At 42.4% G+C, this 26,899-nt stretch overlaps 1 protein-coding gene across 3 annotated transcripts; it reads right to left on the reverse strand.

Annotated features, from left to right (window-relative positions):
* On the reverse strand, window positions 1-25,748 carry STON1 (stonin 1). 3 transcript variants are annotated; one of them, XM_013192466.3, is made up of 4 exons: window positions 25,478-25,748; window positions 12,723-14,692; window positions 4,171-4,373; window positions 1-3,805 (listed from the first exon to the last, which is right to left on the reverse strand). In XM_013192466.3, exons 2-4 carry the CDS (start codon window positions 14,641-14,643, stop codon window positions 3,731-3,733), a joined length of 2,199 nt encoding a protein of 732 aa, XP_013047920.2. In that variant the 5' UTR covers window positions 14,644-14,692; window positions 25,478-25,748; the 3' UTR covers window positions 1-3,730. The 3 variants fall into 3 exon arrangements, with proteins under 3 accessions (XP_013047920.2, XP_013047919.3, XP_066849666.1); XM_013192465.3 differs by lacking the exon at window positions 25,478-25,748 and adding an exon at window positions 23,499-23,628; XM_066993565.1 differs by lacking the exon at window positions 25,478-25,748 and adding an exon at window positions 16,035-16,529.
* Window positions 25,749-26,899: the final 1,151 nt, after the last annotated feature.

Consider the following 26,899-nt stretch of genomic DNA (forward strand, 5'->3'; position numbering starts at 1 on the left):
TGCTAGTTTGAAATACAATTTTATTTTTCTAATCAATATGTAATCTACAAAGTGTTATTACAAGATCATCAGCATGATCTGCTTATATTTATACAGACAAAAATAAAATATTTTCCATTAAGAATAACAGCACTGCTTCAGAGTTATCAAAATTACAGCTAAGAATTACTAACTGCAGCAGTTAATTACTGTGTTTAGTCAACAAAAAGACAAATAAATGTAAAATGATGTGGACACCAATACGGCAGCTAAGAAGTCTGTCAAGTAAAATAAATGCAGCTAAATGCAACATGTGAACACATGTTTTCAGATGCAGAGTACTTCTGGACAACTAATATGGAGTCTGGAAAAAAGCACAGAGCATAAGGATGACCATGGCTTGGCATCACGTTCAATGGAGTGCACCATCATCCTCATTTCTCAAGAGCTGCTGCACAAAGGCAGCCAGAACATCATTCCCAGTCACTGCAAGGCTTCAGCTTTGACATCCAGTAACACCTCCTGTCCTCGTTTTTGTGCTCTCTTCTGGTTGCAGTAAGCAAGCATTGAAGATTGCTTATTTACTAGCATCAAGAATCTTCTACAGTGTTTTTTTTTTCCTGCCCGTTATAACTATTCTTCCTTTCTTCTTTTTTTCCCCACTCTCCTTTATTCTTAAAGGCTTTGATGCAGATCCCATTTTGTCAGTTAAAAGACTTCCATTGACTTCAATGGGTGTTTGAATCCAAAATTACATCAAATACAATTTACCTACACTAACACAACTAGTATAAGAAAGATTAATGCAAAAAAAGTTTGTCAGTTTGAGCAAATACAACGCTTTGTAAATAAACACTTTGAAAATAGCCGTTCTCATTGATTTACACTTAAAATTTAGAACACACCAACTGTGCTTCTCCTTTGTGAAGGAAATACAGATAATATCTAAATACTGCCCTGCAGTAAATGTTAGTGAAGTGTCAGCATCGTATGTGACCTAAGCAGTTGGAAGACTTTCAGTGAGTGCAGGTGCTAGCTGTGGACATGCAGAGAACAGATATGTGTGAAACCTGGTTCCTCATATGATGCCAATGTACCTCATGGGCTATTTAAAGCCCCAGTCCTTCTGCCAGCTGGACACCGAGCACGCATTTTAGCAACTGTTCCTCATCTCCCAGAATACAGTTAGATGACTTACTGCCCAGATTTCTAAAGAATAAAAACCAGTATATTTACTCACTATCACCTGCTATAGTGTTCATAGAAAATGTTAGCAAATAAGTCTTAAACACAGAGAATGTTCATTCAATTGGTTATACTCAATGGCATCAGAGAATGCAGAAGAAATATTACAAAGGAGAAGCCAGGGTGTTTCTGCTTTAGCAGGTTGCAGTAGAATAGGAAGTTAGAATTGATGGGGGGAAGTCAGACAATCCAAACTTTCTTTCATTAAAGTGCTTCATATTTTTAAATATTCTGACAGCAAGGTATACAAACAGCAGTTTGAATCTGAACAGGGTAATTATTCAGCCTTAGGCTTCCCTAATTGTCAGGTTTAAATTGAAAGCTATGCATTAAACAGAGTAGCTTTCTTCCAATACAGGAGTATTTCTGTGGAATGGATTCCCTGTGATACTGATCCAATTCTTATTAAAGTAACAGAGAGTCTGGCAAGCCTCAGATGGAAATCCAAGATTGTGCTACACAGATAAAGTTGTAGCTTGATCTTTTTATGTTAACGAGTTCAGTAAGGCTGAATGATCATTTGCACCATACCAGATACAATGTGGACTCACTACCAAGAAAGATGAATTAAAATGCTGCTTTACAGCTCTGGTATAACTACGGATTTAAGTGAATTGCAGAGCTCTGCTGTGATGCCAAGCATGAACATTTTGCCCTACTATTCACTGTGCCACTCAGTTCAGCTGAGAAGTAAACAAACTGAAATTGAATGTGAATAAAAACAAACCAAACATGACTTGAAGGTGCTAATGGCTACTAAAGTCAGAACAGGGATGGAGGATGCCGCATCTGAGACATATTTGGATACCTACTGTACTCAAATTCCTGCTTAGATTTATGATAATATAACCTGCTAATAAAAAGGATATATAGAGAAGACAAAATACCATAATAGTCTATTTGGGGCTTTGGCAATGTAATACCCATAAAAACCTGCCCCCAGGACTTACTATAGAATCTATTATGCATTTCATTCTCAGCTTCCAAACGGGTGGAAAAGTTTATTATGGTGAACTATGTTCATATTATGGCCTTCTGTTTCCTCAGACTGGTAATTTTCTCAGTACATATCCCACATTTTTCTACTTTCAGGGAATAACATTTATCTGTATTTTTACACAGTGCTCATATAAACAGTTACAAGCTGTGGCAAAATATAAAGTAAGACTTAGTGTATTACTGTATTTTTATTCTCCAATAATTTCAGTTTGAAGTAAGGATAATTTTAGGAAAACTGCAGGAAAAAAATTATCACAAGTATTTTTTTAATTTATCAGATTTTTTAACAGAGCTGGAATTACAGCCTGCATAAAATGACTAAGGGGATAATGGCTATGTGGAAATGCTAAAAAACTTTCCTAAATTACAATAATAGGAAGTTAACACATTAATATAGGGTTAGTAGCTACCTGCTAAAATGTCACACTTTCAATTCCCTTGCAATAGTCTATTCCTGCATTGTTTCCCCTCAAAAATGCCATTAGAGCCAGCAGCATGATGAAAATACCTCACTTTCCATGCATGAAAAAAAAAAAATGCCCTCTGTCTTGAAGTTCTTCAAAGCAGCAATGCAGCAGCTTCTGCAGTTTCCAAACCAACATCTGGACCCTAAATCCTAAAGGCACAATCAGTAGCAACTCACCATTTTTTCAGCCTGTGGGCTGATGCAAATTATCAAAGCTTCATCAAATGAAATAGGAGTGGACCGTTTTACGCATGATGAGAATATGCCCCCTCACTTGCTGCAACAATGGAAAAAAAAAAGCCTGATGCTGGCACAAACATTTTAATCACATCTGCCATATGTTCTTTTTTTTTTGCCCAAGAGATTACTTTGAGTGAACCTGTAAAAGTGCTGGGGAGGAAACACTCCCTGCCACAGAAAAATGAGGAATATTATTGCTGAGGAACTTTTCCCATTTTACCAATGAAATCACCCAGTTTATAACTCATTAGTTGAGGCTCTCATAGAGAATAATATTACAGCTTGTTTTGTTCACATAAATTAAGGAGAACAAAAACACGGGGGACATAGGTTTTCAAACGCCACTAAAAAAAACTGTAATTGGTCCTGCCGGACCTTACACATATGCTGGTCTGCGCATAAGTGCTCTGGCAATTTGTACTGCTGAGCATTGTATGTCCAAGTGACATGAACTCTTTGAGCAGTGTCATTAGGTTTCAATATGGACTATGAGATCATTCCCAAGTCAGAGATATGCAACAGGAAAAAAAATATATTACAATCAGTCAAGTAAGTGCTCGCATCCTGCAAATCTTTACAAGTAGACCTTGCTCATCCTGTTTTTCCCACGACAGGAACCTGACTTGAACACAAGCCAATCAAATGAGTGCTGATTTGCAGCAACAAACCCAAAAGCACTTAAAAATATATTTGATGACCTAGTTTAGGATAAACACGATCAATGCGCTTTTTCTAACAATAGAATTTCCAATGTGAATTGATTCCTACTAATATCATGGTGATGACGCGCGCGGTTCTCCTTCACTGCATTAAGCAGTTGCCAGCCTTATCTGGATCTTCTCCATCAAGCCTAATCCACTTCTTTTCAATTTCAACCTGTAGTTAGAAAACAAAAAACAGGTAGAATTAGCAAACAATGGGGGGCACTAAAAGTGTGATTTGCAGCAATGGCACAAATAAGAGCTTTGACGCAGAATCAAAACATTTCCAGACTGAACAGATTTCAAAACCACTACTCCCAAATATAGCTCACCGAGGAAAAATAAGGCTGCATTTGTCTTCCAGCATCATCTTTGATGAGACAAGGAATTATTTTTTAATGATTCTTTTGCTTGAAGTCATTATCACAAGCACATGCAAGATATGGTTAGAATACAAAGCAGATTTGCTCTGTAAATACCGTATGGAGGGAGTGGGGTAGGGGAAGAGAAGGAAAAAATTGGAAAAACAGCCCCGGATACCTGGCAATTGTAAAAAGCTTTCTGAATCACATGTTTCTGCGGCTGCACATCACTCTCTAAGCCCAGTGACTTGACTTCTGTTCCTGATGCACAGGTATCATGAATGACAAACTGTACAGTAGCAAATGGGTACCAGTCAGAAGGTATTTCCTGGTCTGATCCAAGCTCGAGTTTGTAAGACAGGCTGTGTGGATGATCTGAACCTTGGAAAACATAAAAAACAACAAACACACACAAAATGAGTTAATTATTTTTGCTTTGTTCATAACGCATGGTTAGTCTGCTGGCAGAAGACCACAGCTCTATCTTTTATTAATGCATAGCTGTTACATAGTACATTATTCTATCATCTTTTCTACTTCAGCACACTTTCCACAATGATTGTGGTTTTACAAATTAATTTACAAGTGATTTAGTAGATCCTCTCAGCTTCTGATTAAGAAAAGAGTAGTACAAATGTAGGGAAATGGCTGCTAAATTCAGACTATTAGGAAAGAATCTCAGTTTTCACTTCAGAATATATTTTTTACTTTACTGTTATAGAAAAATAAAAACTGGAAGACCCCAGCTTAGCCAAGACAGAGATACCTCCCTGTGTACAGCCAGGGCTCTCTGCTGTAGGAATTTTCCTGGGGTGTTCCTTTCAAGAGCTAGCACTATCTTGTGTAACATCATTTATTACAGTCTGTCTATAGCAGGAAGATAAAGGTATGGCTCAGACTGCAGCTCAAACAAGGTACATCCCAGCTGCCAAGATACAGGCTAGCTGGATTCCCTTCCTAGCTTTGTTTCTGCTTTGGGAAAAGAACATAACCCTGCTTCTTCTAAAAGAAAATACTGCTGAAGTAACTGTCCCGTTATAATGTGGAAATGGCATGGAAAACCATTGCTCCTTCACCTGGCCCACAGGAACACCAGGGTGAAACGCCTGCCTTCCAAAGAAACATCAGCAGAATCACTGCATGAAAGCAGTATAATAGAACGAAAAGAACCCTTTCTATCGCATCTGCATCTCCAAATTCTTTAGGGCAAAAAAGTAGCAATTTCGTGTTTCCCCTCCTCTCCAGGATTTTAAGCATCAGCATAAACAACAAACTACCATTTGGCTGCAGGCAAAGAAAGGCAGAGAAAGGATTGGCCATATTTTGCTGAAGGCAAGCCTGGCAGAATATATTTTTTATCCATTATATTAAATGGCACCTCAAAGTTCAGGCAAAAGTGTCCCATTCTTACTTTCTCCAGTGGCAGGAATCAATTTCGCATCCAAATGAAGAAAATGCTAACGATGGGGCTAACATACACCGAGCTTTATCTATCCCATAGGAATCATCCATGTAACGTTCCATATTCAAATGCTCACAGGCATTTGACAAGACAAAAAATAATAATAATAAAGTCCTTCCATAAGAAGTAGCTGAACCCGCAGCAGTTTCCCTACAGCAGCCACATCATCTCCAGTGCTCCTAGGAGTCTTGGGCTGGGCACATCCTCTTGCACGGCAGGTGGAAGCTACATATGCAGCAGCACCTTGTCTGAATTTCCCCCACAACCTGCCTCAAAACCTGCCCAAGCCAGGCCGTTTGCAATTTTAGAAAGTAATTTACCTTTGATCGCTTTTGATGGATAGAGTTCTGTCAAATATACTGGTCCCTGAGTTCACCAGAACAAAGTTTAATTCGATAAACTGCCCTCCAGATTTCATCCCAACTCTGGAAGGAAGTCAAAAGGCCCCCAACAATCCAGGGTTAAAGAGCATGAAATTCATGTTTGTCTTAAACATACTCACTAAAACAACCTTTTTACTTTTTTGTATTGGCTACTAAAGTATTATTAATATAATTAAAAATCCCCTCTCTCTCCCTTCCTTTGTTCAACGACAGTTAAAATCTGACTGCCTGGAAGAAATGGTGAGGAACGGGGAAAAAGGAACGAGAAATCTCCTTTGGATTGTCAGCCCCTGAACTTCAGATGGTGTGGTGGGGACAGAATCTCTAACTCTTTTTCTCCTCCACATATAATAACAATAATCAACAATCTAAGAGATATTTGCTGACTGCAAGTGTTTTTCTGTCGGTTCACCCGAAGCCACACAAACACAGCAGCATTGTTGCAGCCACCACTTCAGACAGGACTATGTCTGCCACTGGACAAGTGCATTCCTGCACTGTCTGGACTCTCTAAGTGGCTGGTTTACAAGCATCCACTGCAGGCTTGCTTCCAGCATATACAGCATTCAGTCCTTATCCTAAATGTTTCTTCTGTAACTATTTTTAATGTTAAGAGATCTGAACCAGATTTCAGAAAATAATTCTATATACACAGCAGATGTTGTCTTGCACCATGGGAGAGTATCAGCCACTGGCTATGAAATCCCCCAGGTTTCATTACAAAAGTGTGCGTCACACTGCACAGGCAGCAACTCGACCCTAGGCAAAACAGCAGCAGTCGTAACACTAGATGGCACATGGTAAGAAGAGGGTTTCTCTCAGCCTCTAGGGCTATGGCTGACCAAGGATCTGAGGAGAAAGGTTTTGTCCAGCAGCATCTTGTTTGGAGTCCCTTTGTGGTAGAAGGAAAAGGGTGTACACATCTAGGGACTTTTGGAGATCAAATTCAGCATCTTCCTGCTGTGGGAGGGAGGCCTATGAAGAAATGAGTAGTGATGGGAATTGTTTGGAAAAGTATTTTGTCTTCCAAGAATGGGAAACCACAAAATTGCTTGGCATCCTCCTGGAGAGCTATCTGATGGTAGATGTCTCACGGCAGATGCCCGCTTGATTCCAGATGAAGGCATAAATGAGCCATTCCTCATGGCCTGCTGCTAGAGGGTCTCTGTTAGACATGGCATAGTTATGGTTCAGGTATCACCTAACACTTAAAAAGCCCTCTGGGCTCACATTCCAGCTAACGTACACTGTGAGAGGCAGAGCACTCAATGTCTCAGTGTTGGGATCTGGTAAATTCTGGACCCTTTCTTTCCCCTCAGAGGTAGCCTGTAAAAGCAGAGATGATAGTTTTGGGATCTGGATCAGGCTACTGCCCTGGGTCCTCTGGAGCAGCCTCCCCTGGACCCTTTTAGCTACCCCCAAAACACAGAACTCCTCCCAGCCCACCTACCTCCTGCACAAGACCAATGCCAGAGGCACTCACCCCTTCACTTGCAAACAAGTTCCTCTGCCCACCACAGGGCCATGGTAGGAGCATGTAGCAACCCCTTCCCACCAGCTGTCAGACAACAACATGACTACCCAACGCTTCAAGAGATGGTGAGCATTGCCTTAGTTTTCTCCTAAAACCGGATAGTGTTTGTTACCTCTGCTCCACAAAACTATTGCTTCCCAGCCTTGCACTACACTGGAGTTAGAAGGAAGAGAGGTTGCATGTGTAAGACTTTTTTTCCAAAACAAACAACCAACATCAACGACAACAAAGCCAGCAATGCTGAATAAGTGAGATGGTGGCCAGAACCAAAGAAAATGCAGAAAGACGAGTTGGCTACAGCAGGTACAGCAGGCAGGGTATACGTCTTTACGGTTGCCCAGTGAAAGCTAATACATGAGCTTTATTGTTAGCATATTACGCAGACGCAAGGCTAGCTAGCTATCCAAAATGTACCCTTTCAGGCATGGTGGAGACATTGACCATCTGGCCTGATGGAACTGAATCACTCCTGAAAGGTAACTGGACAATTTAGGGAGATAACTGAGCTTTTAATGGCTACCTTAGGAGACAGAAAACACGAGTCTTAGGTGTCTAGGCAACTTGTTACAACTTTTTGGAATTGAGACACCTAAGTCTTTCCCTATTTTACATGTGACGATCTGGCAAACCCAAAGATGTTCTGAATTCTTGCTCCCTTCCTTTGAAGAACAAACAACAAAAAATCCCACCACATGCTATTAAATGAAATTCAAACCATCACCTAGCATTCAGACAGCACTTCACAAAAAATTAATAACCTAACTTTGCTGCCTTTACTCACACTATTTAGCACTCAATCACCCGTATGAGTAGCATTCAAGCAACCTTATCTGAGGTGGCACTGCAGGAAACACCACAGGGTGCAAATTTGCACAGCAAGAGATTAAAACGTAGTGATTATAAGACTAATGTCTCCCCAGCTCCCCCAGGCAGCACACATGCGTAGCTTCTCCAGCGCAAAGACTGGAGGCAATACTGTGCTGAAATCATTATATATGTAAGTGCAGAACATTGTAAGCCCTGCTTTCACAAAGTATATATTCACACCATTTGCAGAAACTTCATTTGAGCAATTCTTCAAACTCCAAGCCTTTTAAACTTTTTTTTTTTTTTTTAATTAATACTAACACTCAGGCTCCAAACTCTCCATTTATGTATCTGAATAAGCACAGGCAGCTTTTAAAAATCTGGGGTATCTCACAGCTGACATAGACTTGGCATGGCCAGCACTCTTCCAAGGAAGCAGTTTAAAAGATCCAGTAGATACTAACATATTTCAATCTATAAACAATAGATAACCTTTCCTTCCCCTCTCCCTCCCCTTATTTTTTCTAAGCCTTGAATAAAGGCCTTTTGAAAGCAAAAGCCTCAGCATATTTTTTCTCCTTCCAATAAAAGTATTATGAATGTTTACATATTTCTATTAGTTTGACTGTCTTAAGATTTTTGCCACAACTTAGGACAGTTTTATTTTTGAAAGCTTAAATGTGTGCAGAATATTTGGTTAAAGGCTTTTAAAATTGACCAGGCAGTAATTCTACTGAAATGTTTCCTCAAACACATGAGCATTTCAAGGATATAGATGATTTTTCAGATATCAGCCAGAGGAATTATTCAACCATCAGAAGTTTAAGCTACTGTAGAATGCCACCAAAAAAAAAAAAAAGTAGTAGTTCTTACTTTCAAACAACATAAATCTGAGTTTAATTGTGCACAACAAATCTTAAGACGAATGAACTGTGCTCTCCTCTGTCCTCCCAGCGGCAGACTGGGACCCAAGAAGGAGATGAACGGATAGGTGAACGACTGGCTATGTGGCTGGTGCCAGGCTCAGGGTTTGGGGTTCTGTGATCTCAGACACACCTGGCCAGGTGGGGAAAGAGTGCTCTGGACAGCAAGCTGGCTGGGCTTATTACGCAAAAATAACAGGAAGGGATTCTATAGGTACATTGGCCAGAAAAGAAAGACCAAGGAGAGTGTACCCCCACTGGTAAATGAGAAGGGAGAACTGGTAACAACAATCATGGAGGAGGCTGAGGTACTCAACAAGTTCTTTACCTCACTGCCAGTCAGCCTTCTCATATCTCGAGTCCCTGAACCTCCAGGCTGTGGCTGGGGGAGCAAAGTCCTTCCCACTGTAAATGAAGAGCAGGTTCAAGACCACCTGATGACACTGAACAGGTACAAGTCTATGGGGCCCAATGACATAGAACCCAGGGTTCTGAAGGAGCTGGCTGAAGTAGTTGCAAAGCCTTTCTCCATCATATTTGGAAAGTCCTGGCAGTCAGGTGAAGTCCCTGGTGGCTGGAAAAAGGAAACATCACTCCCATTTTTAACAAGGGCGGAAAGGAAAACCCAGGGAACTACAGACTGATGAGCCTCACCTCTGTGCCTGGCAAGATCACAGAACAGATCCTCCTGGAAGCAATGTTAAGGCACGTGCAGGACAAGGAGGTGATCCAAGACAGCCTGCATGGCTTCACCAAGGGCAAATCATGCATGACCAATCTGGTGGCCTTCTGTGATGGAGTGACTGCATCAGTCAGCAAGGGAAGACCAACCCATGTCACCTACCTGGACTTCTGTAAGGCCTTTGACACAGCACCACACAATATCCTTCTCTCTAAACTGGAGAGAGATGGATTTGAAGGGCAAACTATTTGGTAGATAAGGAATTGACTGGATGGCTGTAACCAGAGAGTTATAACCAATGGCTCCGTGTCCAGGTGAAGGCTGGTGACTAGCGGTGTCCCTCAGGAGTCCAACTCAGGACTGGTGCTGTTTAATATCTTCAGCAACGACATTGACAGTGGGATCGAGTGCACCCTCAGCAAGTTTGCAGATGACACCAAGCTGAGTGGTGCGGTCGATACAACAGAAGGAAAGGACGCCATCCAAAGGGACAAGGACAAGCTTGAGAATTGGGCCCATGTGAACCTAAAGAGGTTCAATAAGTCCAAGTGCAAGGTGCTGCGCCTGGGTGAGGGTGATCCCAGACATGAGTACAGACTGGGAGAAGAAGTCATTGAGACCAGCCCTGCAAAGAAGGACTTGGGGGTTCTGGTGGACAAAAAGATCGACATGAGCCTGCAGTGAGCACTTGCAGCCCAGAAGGCCAACTGCATCCTGGGTCCAGAGGAGGGCCATAAAGATGTTTAGAGGGCTGGAGCACCTCTCCTATGAAGAGAAGCTCAGAGAGCTGCGGGATGTTCAGCTTGGAGAAGAGAAGGCTCCAGGGAGACCTCACTGCAGCCCTTCAGTACTTAAAGAGCAAAAAATATTAAAAGCAACCCACACAGGCAGTCCCATAAGTCTTGAGAAAGCACACCCCCACCATCACTTCTGGCTCAGCCTCCTGCCTTGCATTAGTCCAGCCACTGCTGCTGCGTCTCTTCTGCCCCCATTGAGCAGAACATGACATACCAAGGTAGCAAGCAGCATGCAAAGTAGAGGGCTCTTCTCCAAATAACCAACAATTTGGGAGGAACCAGGAGAAAACGTATGGCATTGGCCATAGCTAAAGGCCAACCACAGCTTCTTCCAAAGAAAAGGAAGGGGAAGAACCAAGATGGTGTTAACACAATGTCCTTTCTCAATCTGACCACTGCAGCATTTGTGCCCTCTCTCGCACTGTGCAGATCAATAGAAACTGAAAGGCAAAATTGCTCGAGGTTCAAAAGACCTCATCGCCTAAACAAGACCCAATGTACAACACGGAAGGCACTGCTACTTCCATGTAGTATCATTAGTAAAAAGATTCACTGTACTCTGCCAGCAGGCATGCAGTAGTAATTCATACTCTCACAAACACCACATTAGCATGTTGATGCCAGACTCTTTGGAATGGCATTTTAATACCAAAAGCAATCTAGTTCATACGTAGGCTCAGGATAGTATTCCTTTTTCATTTGCTCCTGCTTCAGTTTTTCTTTCAATCTGACACTTCAGTGACATAAGCAACAATCAGAAGTATTCAAATATGAAACTGTAAAAAAAAAAATCTTAATTAAACTACCAAGCAGATTTAATATAATTTACAGGTAGTTAAAAATGAGAAGAAAGTAATCCACAGGAGGTTTTGTTTGCTTGTTGGGGGGGGTGGGGGTATTTAATTGCTTTGAATGCAAAGTCTCACCTGCTCACACGTCTAGCTGTCAGAGGTAGTGAGTGGACATGTCAGATTAGTACGAGCATACCTGAAACCAGGAATTCAAAGACTGAATCTCTTCTGGACATTTTAAAGTGGTAGTTTGTCCAGACAGTCAGGATGTTACAAGACTAGCCCAAGCTATTTGTAAATACTACGCACCTACTGCCTTTTTAAAAGTACAGATTTTGCAGATGTTTTAGGCAAATACTTTAATAGATGCCCTTGTCTCACACAGATCCCCAAAGTCTCACATACATAAAATGCCTATCCACGAAAAGGTTCAAGTGCCTTCACCCTACAGATCTTAAACCAGAGTGATACTTTTGTCAAGATCTTGCATGCCTTTAGAAAAAGATGACGTGGCCTAGTAATGATTGAACATGATTAAACATGATTGAAAACAGGAATTTTAAAACCATATATTTATATTTTCCTGCCCTCCAAAATTGTCTTTCCCTCAGTTAATATAAACCAACTATTTTGCTTAGAGAAAAATTAACAATTCCCATGTGCATGACTATAAACTTAACTGGCTTTACAGCAGCAAGTATCTAGAGAGGTATTAGCACCACAGAGAAACAGGAATAAAGTGGGAGGCATTTTTGGCAGTGCAGTTATTGCCAAGAACATACCATCTCAATACACAAACCCATAAAGAGGCAATAGATAACAGCCTTTGCAGAAGCACAGCCAAGTTGCTACAAGTATGACCACAGCACCTTCTAATTATATATCATACCCACCATTTTTTGAAAGATGCTAGAAATTCAGGACACAACAGTTCCAGTACCACCTTTCCTATTAACTGTATGACACTGGGTGAACAAGTCATTTCATCTACCAGCATTTGCTTCCCATCCCTGCACTGTCCAGCACAAACCTGTGAAGCATAAACCCTCCCATCTATTTTTTACTATAGGCTTGAGGTTTACTCAGAACGATGAGATCCACTTCCACACTACTGCACCCTTAAGATTAGTGACAGTAATACATCTGCCTCCATTGAATTAGGAAAATGCCCTTGAAAAAAAAAAAAAAAGGCTATTTTTTCTGAAAGGTTAGTCCAGCTTCCCCCAATACCACCAATATAGACACAAATCAGAAGTACTGAAGCTGATGGAGGCACAGAAGCATAAAAACAGGGCAAAGTCCTGAGAAGACGTGCACCCAAACCCATCAATTTATAGCGCAAATTATTTACTTGAGTTTTTATCTGGAAGCCTGTCTATCTTCCACACAACAGCCCTGTAGGCACTTTCGTATTTCGCTGTTCCAACCGAGACTTGTATTACGGGATCAGATTCAATCTCATGTAAAGAACCAAGGCATGTTCTTCGATTCATTTTTGCTTTTAGGGACTTCTGCCTTTGGAGGTTCATGGTCCAAAGTGCTTTGATCCACTGAACAGGAACTGGAAAGCGTATCATAACATTTTCACAGTATTTCACAGAGGGTAAACGTGTTGTAGCTGAAGACATATTTATAAAAGCCTGAAGTTCTACATATGCCCCCTGAACCACTACTGCAGCCTTCACAGAAAACGGAAGGTCTTCTCCATGGTACTGTGTCCTGAAACGCATTAGCTCCAGCCTATAGGCATCAGGGGGTATAAACTTAATAATTCGTGATTGCTCAAATTCCTGCGTTTTGACACAGCTATGGAAATAGCAATCAAGAATGTTGATCCATTTCTTCTCCACATCCTTCTCAAAGTAATGCTCATCCCTCTTCTGGAGTTCCAGGTCGTTCAGAGCTAGAAAGCAGTCAGTACTTCCATTCACAAAACACAAACAATAAATGTGTGTGATGACAGCACTTTCTACAAGCTTTCCTTCTGCTTTAGTGATTTTCCCCCAGAAGTTATCCACTATTTCTAGAGTCATTTCTTGTTCTTCATAATTTCTCCTTTGCTTAGAAACGGTAGGAAGTTTCATAAGCTCTTCCTCAACTGTTACAATGAAATCAGTGAAGTCATTATAATCCGTGGTTCCTAACTTTAACATCTGCTCTACCTCTGGCTCATGGATCACTTCTACTTTGGGATGATACTTCCTTTTCTCTGTGTAAGAGACACACTCAATCTTCACTGTATGGATTTTTCCTGAAACATTATAGCTCTCTAGTTTGGGTTCGGATAGCTTACAGTGTGGCTGCAGCTGGAATTCTCTGAAAGGTTTCTCAAGGCCCTTTTCATAGTACATCTGCAACACACCTCCTGCAAGAACCCTCAGGTAAATAGGACCCCATTGCCGAGATGACATCATGTTCTTCTTTTCAGGAATGCGCAGCATGAATGGCCATCCATCAGCTTTCCGGCTCCTGAACAGGCCGTGAGGAACAGCTGGGGACTGCTTGTGCCACACGTGAGCACTGGAAATGGGTAAGCTTCCCACAGTGTCAGAGCCATCAGCCTGCAGGTGTTCAAGCCTCTCACAGATGTAGCTGAAGGAGCCCTGGTTAAGGCTCTTCTGATCATGGTAAACCTCTTTTTCTTTAGAATGACAAATGCCTTTGTTAATCGCTTTGTCCTTCCTGCACGTGTTAACATTAGCTGGTGATGTGCTGAGTGCGCACCCTTCCCTCCAAAAGGGACTGGAAAAGCCACAGTCACTCTGGAAGTGGGGGAAGCGCCCCAGTGTCAACGACTCTCCTGACTTGTCACAGCCTCCTTGCAGATCAGGGTTTCCCTCATCTGTTGATTTGGAGAACGAAGTCTTAACTGGATTGTCGTTAGTCAAAGGAAGGCTGCTGGATTTCTGCAAGGCGAGGGAAGAGCAAACCCCAGGTGATGGAAGGTTAACATTTGATGGCCATTCAGGAATAGGATACAGGATATGAATCCCAGGGTTCTGGATGCACGGATTGCCTGGGTAGTCTCTGGTTGGTGTGGTCAGTGGAGAGTTAGTGGGGGGCCCAGGGCTTAGGTAGAAGTCAACTACAGGAGACGAGAGTGGAGTGCTGCCTGTAGAAGATGATCGACTTGAAGATTCATGCACGTTAGAAAGGTTGAGTTTAAGGCCATTTGCTTTACAACTGCTGTGATTATCAACCAGTTTCTGAGGTGACTGGAAGAGTGGCTCGTCATCAAAGGTAACCCAATTGGTTGGATTTGTGGAACACATCTTGTAAGAGAAACCTGAAGCACTCGCAGATATATCACCCTCAAAGCATCTATAAAGAAAGAACAGACACAATCAGAAATCAATTCTATTGAAAGACAAAACCAAGAAACCCAGCCCTTACAATACTCAAACCACACAAAGCTTAAAATTTGCATGCAGTTTACAAATCATATAGAATCACAGAGTGTTTTAGATTGGAAGGGACCTTAAAGATCATCTAGTTCCAACCCCCTGCCATGGGTAGAGATGCCACCCACTAGACCAGGTTGCTCAAAGCCCCAACCAACCAACCTGGCCTTGAATACTTCCACGGATGAGGCATCCACAGTTTCTCCAGGCAACCTGGCCTGGTGCTTTATCACCCTAACAGTAAAAAATTTCTTTCTTTTATCTAACCTAAACTTACCCTCTTTCAGTTTAAACTGTTACTCAGCCAAATGTACTTTGTGTGTTACATGTCTCTGTTCTCTTCAGAGACCTCTGACTTATGCTCTCAGAGATCAGACATCACAGTAAAGTTAGAGGAGGGGTGGAATGGCTTATAAACAAGCAAGAGCTACCTATAAGGATGAGCAGTACATCCCTGTTGAAGGGTAGACTGTAAGAATCTGGAGGAGATACAAGCTGTTGAAGCTCACGTCAAAGCCAAGTAAGTAACAACATATGCATCTGCCAAGCACTGAATTGGCTGGTGTCCTGGAAAAAGCACCAGGCTTCAAACGAATTAATGCACTTATCAAACAGAGTAACTGGTGAATTGCACAGCTAGATGTCCTTTGAGCAAGACTGTAGCCAGTAAATAATTGTCTTGCCTTTGTTGTTCTAAACCATGCACTGAAATGTAAACGCTCATTGTATCCTTATGCAAGATAAGTCATCCACAAAGTTCTCCTCCCCACTGCTCCCGACTAATGCAGAAGTGAGAAATAAATTGCTGTTGACTGCAGAGGAATCCAGTACAATGAAGCACCACAGGTCCTACATAAACATCGTTCATCTGCAAAACAGTATTCTTATTGTGTTAGAGTGTGTTCGCATTTGCCGGAAAGCACAAGGAAGGCAGAGTTCATGCGCACAAAACCACCTGCACACATACTACTCTGTTAATTACGGTTAGATAACAATAATTTAGAGCCATTCTCCCTCATACGCAAACAGCCATAGTCAAGCCATTTCTTAATTGCACAGCAAGGATGTACGCATATAATCATGTAACCACAAAAGCCATTCCTCATCTGCAGCGTTTAGAGAACTGTCTGTTTCTAGAGATGACAAACTTCAGCCAAGTGGAATCTTATCCTACGAGTCATTATTTTTCAAAACTTCTCCCTTATTTCTTGGCCAGCTTATAGCCTTTAAGAAAGCATCATAAACTGACACAAGACACTCACCCTGCTGTTGAACAAACAAGGGATTGGCATGGACCCTTTGGTCCTTCATTATTTTTCTGAACTCTCAACCTTTTTGTTCAAGAAAAATATTTGCACTATGCTAGTTATTTTATAAGTATTCTCCTCCCCACTTAAAAAGAGAAGGAGAAAATGAGCAAACAAGTTACAAAGGACAATCACAGCTCAGACACAAAACTACTACTGTATCCTTCACCCACTCAGTCACTTCATCAAAATCAAGTGTGGCAGTGGAAAGAAAAATCAAAGCTCTTTGGTCTCATATTTGGTCATGATGTTTTCTTCCTATTTCACAGCCTTCTCCTCCGTCCCCTCTGCAGTATTTACTGACTGCTTCTGCAAGCAGGAAGTTTCGATGTTTTCAGGCTTGCTCCATCCCCATCTGGCATTTATGAAAGGTAAGTGACTGCCAGCCAGAGAAAAATACTGAGGGTGAAAAACCACGCTGAGCAAGGAGACTGAGAGACCTTCTTGCTGCCTGGGCTCCATGGATGTAGCTGAACGGAAGTGACGGTGCACTCGGGAGCCTGACAAAGCACAGCCTTCCTGTCCCGCTGCTGCAACACTGAAGGGGCAAATCACAAAAACTTGAGATCGTGCAGAAGAGGAAGAAAATATAAAACAGGAACATTTGCAAACCTTGTTTACAGGAAAAAATATTCATTTTCCAGTGCATTTCCCTTTCACATTTCAAGTGAAGTTTTTCAGTGCCCTTTATTATTTCCAGATGTTGAACTATTTTTTTCCAGCCTCTGTTGCTATTCAGCCTTTTTAAAATGTGATGTTGCAGATTATTCAGCATGTTTTTTCTGTTACAAAACACACTCATAAAGATGTTTGAAATGTAACTGCTATATACTTAACCTCAGTCAATAAATGTCTACAAAAGGAAACACTTTGGCAGATGGAGCTCTCATTTGCAGTTACAGTATCATTCATGTACCCGTCAAAAACTGCAGCTTTCACCTTTTATTACTTGTTCAGGAATGTGTTTAAAAAAAAAAGATGCTGATATTAAAAACAAAAAAAAAAACAGGCAAGAAGCAAGTGTTGAAATAGATAGCAATTCCACTGCTATTGCTCACTAATTACTGAAAGCAACTACTGGGAGTGGAGAAAAAAATCCAAACGGATCTTTAAAAGCAATTTTTGTAATGTCATGCTAATATGATGAAATGCACCCTCTCCTCTGTTACAGGCAGCACCATTCATCTAGTCCTTAAAAGAAAAACACACATTTATAGTCTTACCTACTTTATGTAGTTTGTTCTCGGATGCTTTTACATCTGTACGACACAATAAATTAATCCTGTCTCTCAAGTCCTCTTTTGTTCTAAAAAGTGCTTCAAATTCCTTCTTAAGAATTAGCACATTCCTCCTTTAAAAGGCATTAAAATCAGGCTGTAAAATAGACGTCGTTTGGCTCCAAAAAGCTCCCTTGGGACCCAGGTAAGCATAACCCAAATACTTTAGGTAACAGGAAAACGATACAAGATGCCATTGATCTCTCTGACCACGTACGCTATGCAGCCCATAACATCTAAATTACAAGCACGTGTGGTATGTCCTTCAGATATGTGACAGGAAATACCATTTTTAGAATATTAAAATCACAAACAAAAAGCTGGCTGAAACATCAGCTGATCTTAAATTTGACTGCAGCAAACTCAAGAGCTGTGACTCAGCTCAACCCATCGTGTTCTGCCTGAAAACAATCCTTGCATTTAGCAAATTAACTCAGTCCCTCAGTGTTTAACGAACAGAAGTTGCAGCTGTAACTTCTTCACTTTGATACCTTGAGGATGTAAGGAAGAGGATTCCTACCCTATTATTGAGAGATTTTATAGGCTGCAGCTATTACCAGGTCCTTTGCTGCTTCTAAAATCCCAGATCAAATCTGCAGCTAAAATACTACTCAGCTTCTGTGCCTTGCGGGGGGATGCCGCTATCTGTTCCTGCGGCGAAAGGGTAACAACAACTTACTTGCTGCAAGGTGCAATTGAAGGTATCGACTATGGTATTTTTAATCCAGATACACCTTGGTCCTCAGCTAGCTGAGGACGGTGACATCCTCCAGTTGTGTCTCCACCACCCCGATGGAGCAGCTTCTCATCACCCCCCTTACAGCAGGGAAGAACCAGCACGTGAGCCAGTGCTATCCACAGCCCAGCACATCACAGTACCCAGACCGCCTGGGCTGTCTGCAGGCTGAAAAACGTTGGGGGTCATGCAGCTGCTAGTGAACCCCCTGAGCATCTCGGTCCCAAGGTCTTCCCAGCTTCTGGCACCAGGTAAAACCTTCAGGCGCATCCCTGTGGATTTAAACATGAAGGGGCTGGTTGCAGGACAGTCTCCATCACAGCACAGCTCCCACAACGGCAGCTCGCAGCCTGAGCTGACTTGCCTTCACAGGTTTGCCCAAGGATTGCCTCCTGGTTTTATGTTTGTTTTTCTTTTCCTTATTTTCCTTTTAAAAATATTGAAGATGAGTGAGGTCAGTTAAACAGGGAATAAAAGGGAAACAAGACCCTTTTGCAAAACATATAGTAAGTGAAGGTAATGTTTGATAGAGTGTATTCATATTCCAAAATACACAGAGAAGCATAATTACATAAACACATTCATTGTCACCTCTCTAGCTCCAGAGACTATCGCGTGCCGTAAAAAGCATTAGACTATATACAGTTTTTAAGTAAGTTCTCTTTGTAACACCTGAGCACATCTCTTAGGCGTGCTACTTCCATGGTGGGATCTTACTAGGCAAATGTCAACATTGCACATTGGTTCAAGCTCAAAAAAAAAAAAAAAAAGATTTAGCAATGCACATATACCTACACACACTGTAACAAAACGGTTAAATAAACCCTTCAAAACCAGCTGAACTCTTGGCACAAGCTGCTCCATTTGTGGACAACACCTGGCAGTTTTATTTCTGCCCTGCCAGAGAGACTATGGCCCCCATACATTAATGCATGTAAATGATATTTCCAGGAACATCATCATCCACTCTCCACATGCTAACTAGAAATCTAATGCAAAACTCTCCATACTATGCATGCCACAGTAAAGCTGTCCCATAATGACACCATATGAGTTGTTACTGTTTATTGTATAAATACGCAGACGACTCTTAAAGCATTTTGCCATAAAGCATAATGGTTTCACAGGGAAGTACAAATTCTCTGCAGTTTAAGCAATAAAGCACATATGGTATATAAAATAACCTAAACATTTGTAAGTCCTTGTAATATCCAAGTAAAATATGGCAAATGTATCTCTCAGTTTTACAGCCATATTCCTTTATCACCATATAGTTTATTACTTAACTACACAAAGAAAAAAATGAAGAACACCTTCTATGTAAAACATTGCTTGATTTATGCTGATTTGCCTCAAATTTTGAGACTACATATGGCTGCACTTTTATTTAACTCTGCTCTATGTCTCCTAGATGGAGAAAAAAAAAAATCTACAATCTATACATGTGAAACAAACACAAGCAAATGACAAAACTGACTGTGAAAAATTGGCTTTCATTTGCGTTTTGGATATATACGTGAAGTCTTCCACTGCATCACTCATTTCGTTACTTTTAGAAAAATAAGTCATTGGCCTAAGAGTCAAAAATACAGACAGACTTCAAAGCATAACGTGAACTTGTATTTACAGCGTTGGCTCCGCAGAGCATGGGCGCAGCTGGGAGAAGCTGTTCACGTGGGATTCCAAACTCCTTGCGCCAGGAGCACAACCTCCATGCCAGGCAGGAGTAACTTGCTCCGTCCTGAGTCACGCACAGCTGACAGATACAGCTGCTGATACTGCACACACAAGTGTGAAAAAGTTAACATTTTTAATTGGGGGTTGGAACTAGGTGATCTTTAAGGTCCCTTCCAACCCGAGCCACTCTATGATTAATAGCATCAGCACAATGCTGCCTGTGTCCAGCAGGGCTCATACTTGCAATGGGAATAAAGCAAATCTCACATCTGGACATTGTCTATGCTGGGGAAAAAAGGCACCCAACATGCAAACATTGCAGCAAACATAGAAGGGTAAGAGGTTATTAGGTTATTAAAACGTCAAGTCCATGTATTGGCCCAAATGCGCTGTCCCTGAAGAGCATCCAGCACTCGGGACAAATTCTGTACAGCGGTGCTCAATGGAGCACCTGCTTCTCTGCACCTCTGGGTCATGTCTCATTCCTTAAAAAGCTGCAAACAAATAGTAAATTCGCACACGAGGGAAAACCTACAGCAAGCTTTCAAAATAAAATGAAAAAAGCAACAGTGCTGCCAGATTCTCATCTCTAGTATCTACTACAGGCTGTGTGGCTGTTACTGAAGAGGGTTTCCCCCAGAGAAGCAGCTCATCTTGCTCACTACAAAACAAGGCTAGACAGTGATAACCTTCCAGTTTATATTGAACAGAATAATTTACTTGGAAGTGCATTATCAATCTTCAAAGATCACTGAGTCCAACTGCCCAACCACTTCAGGGCTAACCAAAAATTAAGGCACATTAATAAGGGCATTATCCAAATGCCCCTTGAACACCGACAGGCACGGGGCATCAACCACCTCCCTAGGAAGCCTGTTCCAGTGTCTGACGACCATCACAGTAAAGACACGTTTCCTAGCGTCCCGTCTGAACCTCCCCTGGCACTGCTTTGTGCCATTTCCCTGTGTCCTATCACGGGTTACCAGTGAGAAGAGCTCCGTGCCTCCTTCTCCACTTCCCCTGCTCAGCAAGTTGAAGAGAGAAGTTGTATGAAAATTTAGCAAAGCTATTCAAAGGCATTTTCAATTTTCCCATGGAATAACTACCTCAACCTTAACCAGTAGGTGCTGTGAATGAACTCCTCATGCCTGGATCCACCCTAACAGACCTTCCCTAGCATTCAAACGTGAAGTAATTGCAAAAGCTGCTTCAAAAAGACAACAAAACCACATGCATGACTGCCCTTGAGCATAATGTGATCAGCTTAAGTTGATCTCCCCGTATGCCGTAAGCCATGATGCCCACAGCCTCCCTCCTTGCTCCTGTGGTCACGCAGCCAGGGCGAGTCACACGAGCTTGCTCACTGATCCAACTAAGTACACGGCTGCAGGGCACACCAGCTTTAACATGAAGTTGGCACTCTAGAAAAACAGGAATACTCCTTCAGCCTGCAGATACATTATAAAACACATAGATCAACGACTGCAACAGCACAAAGAAGTCAGTAAGAAGCCCATCTCCACCAACAAAGCATCCAAGAATCACAGGCTTACAATGAAGATTCTAACATAAAGAAAAAAAAAGTTTTCCCAATCCACAGCTACAATGAACTCTTCTGTTTTTGAGGAAAGGTGATCGTATCTTGCACTGTACCACACCACCAATTCTGGACTGGTATTTAAGAAAGATCCAAAACCACAGACTTTACAATTAAAAGGTAATGAGAATGACAAAAAAAAAAAAAGGCTAATCTCTGATTTATCATCTAGCCTTTTTATTAAAGGCTCTGATTTATCATCTAGCCACAAGAATGGCAACTGTCAATACTCAAAACAAGTCTAAGCATCTCTCTTGGGTCCATCAATGGTTCTCACTTCCCAGGTGGTTCCTTCAGAAGGCTCAGGAAGGGTACCCATGAACAGAGAGGCGCTGGGAAGGCCAGGTCTCAGTAACATGCTTTTGGTAGCACACGCTTCCGTGCACCCTTGGACTTCAGGTACATACCTGAGCACACAGTACGGGCCATCCCCATGCTCATGCCCCACTCGCTGGCAAACAGGTGATCAGAAGGGAAACATTCAACAGGACAGCATCCACTGTCAGAAGTGGTAGGAGTATTTCTACTAAGTTGGCTGAGAACAGCGTTAAGCCATAAGAACCCCAAAATGGTAATCCAAGTAAAAGCAAACACCTTTAATAGAAAAAAACTTTTCCTAGAAGACATAAAAACAAGTTTGATCAAATCAGTACGGTAACTAGTAAGCATTCTCTTCATCATTTGTTTTCCTTCTTCCCATTGTCCATTTAGACGAGATACATAAATCATCTTTAATTCACTTCATGCACATGCTTGCTTGTCTCCTTTATACAGCACACCCCTCCATGGGGCCTCTCTTCTCTATACAAAAAAAAAAAAATCACCCCAATTAGAGGATAAACAGGGGAGAAGAGGCCGAAGTTCCTGCTGCCATCCAGTCCCCTCTCCAGCATTGCCATAGCGACTGCACAACTCATGCTCTGCAGGCAGATTTTGGGGAGCCAGTGAGCAGTCACAGAAGAGACTCATGCAAACTGTTTATTGACAGTAGCTGACATTTTACTGCACAGAAGTCTTTTTTGTTGGTTCCCCCCCTCCCTTTTTTTTTTTTTCTTTAAACCATAACACAGTGCTCTGGCCTGGAAAAGATGGGAAAATAAATGTTTGTTGTTTTTTTTTTTTACAGTACTTCTGCAGGTCACCAAGCTAATGGCATGTCACTGAATTTACTGAAGCATCCTTAAACTGTGTTTGGGAAACGAGTTATCATTAGGAATGCACAAACATCTCACACAAGTGCTCTGGTCACGGCAGAACTGCAGAGGGCTTCAGCAAGTAGTTTATTTAACATCCAAACTCCTCCCCATGAGCAGAGGCAGGGATTTATAACACGCTACCGAGCAGCAGAAACGCAGTCATGTACAGCTGTGTCATTTCTCTAAAATCAACAACCTTATTTTAGAATTAAGCAGCCCTCTGGATGAAAAATAAAACCAAACCAAACCAAACCAAAAAAAAAAAGTCCTGAACGCCTTGGCACACAGATTGCATATCAAAATGTTAAACAGGCCATGTTTAGAAACAAATTTAAAACTGGTCCCCAGCTAGTGTTTGTAGCGTCCCTGGGAAGCCATGGATGAAATGACACAACAAATACGTGATGAAAAAGTATGCTTCAAAACCTCCTTCCCCAAATCTAAGTGCTGAATAACAAGAAGCAGGGAAGCTATTTGAAATACTACACTTAGCATATTCACTGAACCACACAGTATACTTGGGGGGAGGATGGATGTAGGGATGGGGGGGTATATTCAGAGTCCGTTTTTACATCAGCATTTACATCAGCATTTTTACATCAGCATTTACATCATGCTCATACTATGCATGAGCATACCTCATGTTTTAGTGGCCAATAAACAAGTGCTAGTACCTTCCCAGAGATTAACACACCACATAAAACTTGCAGAGCTCTTAACATGAGAAGTACTACATGGAAGCTACTGCTAACATTTTCTGACAGGCCCACTCTCTCCTAAACTGCAGGATATTCTGTTTCTCCCTGTCACAAAGCCTGAACATTCATACTAACAAGGCATATCATAATTAAATCCTTACTGCTTAATTGAATAGATGTATTTTTAATAGCTACTGATGACAGTCATGTCAGAAAGTACGATTCCTAATTCGCTTACCCAAAAATCCTCATCTGGATTCCTCTCCAAAAGCACCTCTAAGATAGATGTGGACCCCGTGGTATGGACCCATGTTTGGAGCAGTGCTTGAAGAGCTGCTGCCTGTGGGCATCCCCAACAGGCTCAGTTCAGAAGGACTGCATCCCGTGGGAGGGACCCCACGTGGAGCAGGGGCAGGGAGTGACCATGAAGGAGCGGCGGAGACAAAGTGTTAGGGACTGACCGCAGCCCCCATTCCTCTGGGCTGCTCAGGGGGAGAAGGCAAGATAGGGTGGATGGGGGAAAGCTGTTTGTAGGTTGTTTTTAGTTCCTCACTGTTCTAGTCTGCTAGTGATAGGCAATAAATTATACTCATCTCCTTATACTGAGTTTGTTTTGGCCATGGCAGTAATTGGTGAGCAATCTCCCTGTCCTTAACTCAACCCTCGAGCCTTTTTCCATCGTGTTTTCTCCCCCACTTCCTCTGAGGAGGAGTGAAAGAGCGGTTGTGGTGGAGTTCAGTTGCCCAACAGTGTAAAAGCACGATGCCAGAGTTAACATTCATGCACGGATAAACTTCAGAGCTTGCATTAATTTGTTATTTAGAGATCTAGATTTGGGTAGCAACGTCCAAAAGCTGTCCCATTAAGTTTATACACCCCAATATTTTTTGAAGGGATTGAAAATAAGTGTATGTGCAAAAGGAGAGAGGAAGAAGGAGAATAACCAGCTCAGATCATGAAGTGAGGACCTGCCTCTGTCCAGAATTTCCCAACAGTGCAAGGTACAGCTCTAACATCAGTTACGTATAAGTGTAAGGTCTGGCCAAACTCTAGTAGTACAAACTACTTCTGTGCTCTAAACTAGTTACAGACTAGTTATATGGTGCGGTGCTAAGCACTGCTCTCCATATAGCTACTCATACAAATAGTCAGGGAAGTAGGTAAGCTTTTTTTCATAACATTTTCTTGCCGTAGGTGCACTTTCAATGCAATAAAGCAGACTATTTGATGTTTTGCCTTCAGCTAACCTTCTTCTTTTATTACACATGTAAAAAAGCCATGACCTCCAGACATGGAAAATGGAGCTAACAGGAAGGTGAACAGTTCATATGTAAGAGTCTCAAGCTCTAAAACTTCTTTTCCCTTCCCCATCCAGACGTTACCATTCTCCCCCAAAAAGTTAAGTCCTGTTTGCAGAAAAAACAGGTTTCTGGTGCACTCTGCATCGGTGAGAAAACATCCCAAACCAGGAATGTGAGCGTAGACATTCGTAACCTAACTTTTACCGTGCTTCAATAAAATACTCCAGTCAGCATTTTTCCCAGCACATTTACGAGGTGCTCTCAGTTGTCGCAAATAGCAGAACACCTAAATCTTTTAAAAAATAAGAACCAAAACTTTACTGAAGAGACCCCTCTCCGTGAATACTTAGTTAAAACCGGAAAGCAAAAGTTTTCTGCAGTCTTTGTCACCTACACTACGCTTGAATTGCATCTCCAGAGTTTGCACGGAGGGCTTATTTATACACACTAAGTGCAGTCTGACCAGCTCAGACACGTGCCAGCGCTGCAAGGCACATTCTTCAGCTGGATCTGCTGGTTTGTTTTCCCAAAGCCCTGTGTCCTGCTGAACATACAGCAGGAATTTCTGCACCAATAACTTCAAACGCTGCGAGCACACACGCACAGTTTAACATCACCAGCTGCATTACTAGAAAACATGAGAAAAGGCTCCAGGAGTTAGTTTTGCTTCAAATAGCACGCGGAAAAAAAAATAATAAATAAATCCTCGCTGGCCTGGCTCCCTGCTTAAACAAGGCGAAAGTCCTGGGAACTCGGGGGATGCCCGTACCCAGCCGCACAGCTCCGCGCCCCGGCACGCCGCGCAAACCCAGCCCCTTCTCGCCACTTCGCCGTCGGTAAACAAACAAAGGTAGAACTCGGTATTTATTAAATCCCGTTCTTCAACCAAAAAAAACAGAGAACCTCACCCACTTACCCCGCTCCAAGCGACCGGCTGCGCCTTAACTACCGGGAAAACGCCGCTGCTGACGGCGACGCCGCCGGCCCCGGCTGCCCTCCGGCGACCCGCGGCATCCGCTGCAGCCGCCCGGGCAGGGAGCGGGGCAGCCTCCGGCCCGCCCGGGAGGGGGTCACCGCTGTCGGCAGACACAGCCGGCACCGGCCGAGCAGGAGGCGACGGGGTCCGGGACCGGGAGCGGGACCGGGACCGGGTCCGTGCCCAGGCTCCGCCTCGCCTCACCGCCCCGCCCCGGCCCGGCCCGGCCCGGCCCGTCCGCCCCCGCAGCCCCCGCGGCGCCCGGCAGGGCCGCCATTTGCCGTGCGGCGGGACCCCGCCGGGCTGAGCCTCGGTCGAAGAGCTGGTCGCTCCCGGAATTTATCTTTAAAACAATTTTCTTTGTAAGAAGTGGATAGTGTTCCCATGGCAAGGACGTTGTTTTAATCCTTGAGATGAGCAAGCCGAGTGCTTGCCTTTCCGTTCTGTGCCTGAGCACATCTTCTGGATAAACTTTGAGAAGGGACGGGGATGCGTTAAGCAGGCGGCGCGGGCCGGACTCCACCGCAGCTGCTGGCAACAAGCACAGTCTCTTTTCCAGTGGCACCAAACACTGCCCTCAAGGTCACGTCTTTCAAAGGTGCAAAATAATTTCCCTCTTGTGCTGCTCGCATCCCAGAAATTCTTTCGAACAATTTCCTCTTATCTTGAAATTCAAACAGCAGAAGTGGATCTGCTGAACAGCGAGACCATGGGAGCCATTCAGCTGCACTTACAGCCTAACCTTGTTTCATTTCCTGCCCTTTCCCAAGTTTACAATAAGTGTGCTAACCACTGAACCGTCAAGTCTGCAAAACTTTATGGTTTTAAGCAGGACTGTTGGTGAAATTACAGAAATTCTATTTTATTTAACTCTCCAGCATATACCAAACTTCAAAGAATAGGGGAACCTTTTCAATAGGGGAAAAGCAAGTGCTTGTTCTAACATACATCATGAATTTAAAACAGTTACTTTCTAGACCCATTGTTAGAATATGGTAATATCTGAGCCAATTTTTCTTAGATGTTATAATTCATATAATATGATATAGCATTGCTGGATTTGATTTTCACCAACTTTTAATAATAAGCGATATGCATAAAAATTCTGATATATCCAGTGAAGACTGCAGAGCTCTTTTGCATGCTTCATAGCCTTCATTTAAAACAGTGTTGAGAAGTGCTTCAAGTGTATTAATTGAATTTTTGTGTAAAAGAAGTTACCCAAGCATATATGAAATCTGTGAAATGCAGAAAGTGGGGAAGAAAATGCCTGATGAAAACAAGATTTCATTTCAGTGGTAATGGGTGCTACAGCAGTAGAGTTTCTTACTAGTACATATAGTTAAGGCAACTTTGTGTGTG

This window comes from Anser cygnoides, chromosome 3 (assembly GCF_040182565.1).
Source record: "Anser cygnoides isolate HZ-2024a breed goose chromosome 3, Taihu_goose_T2T_genome, whole genome shotgun sequence".
NCBI classification, from domain to species: domain Eukaryota; kingdom Metazoa; phylum Chordata; class Aves; order Anseriformes; family Anatidae; genus Anser; species Anser cygnoides.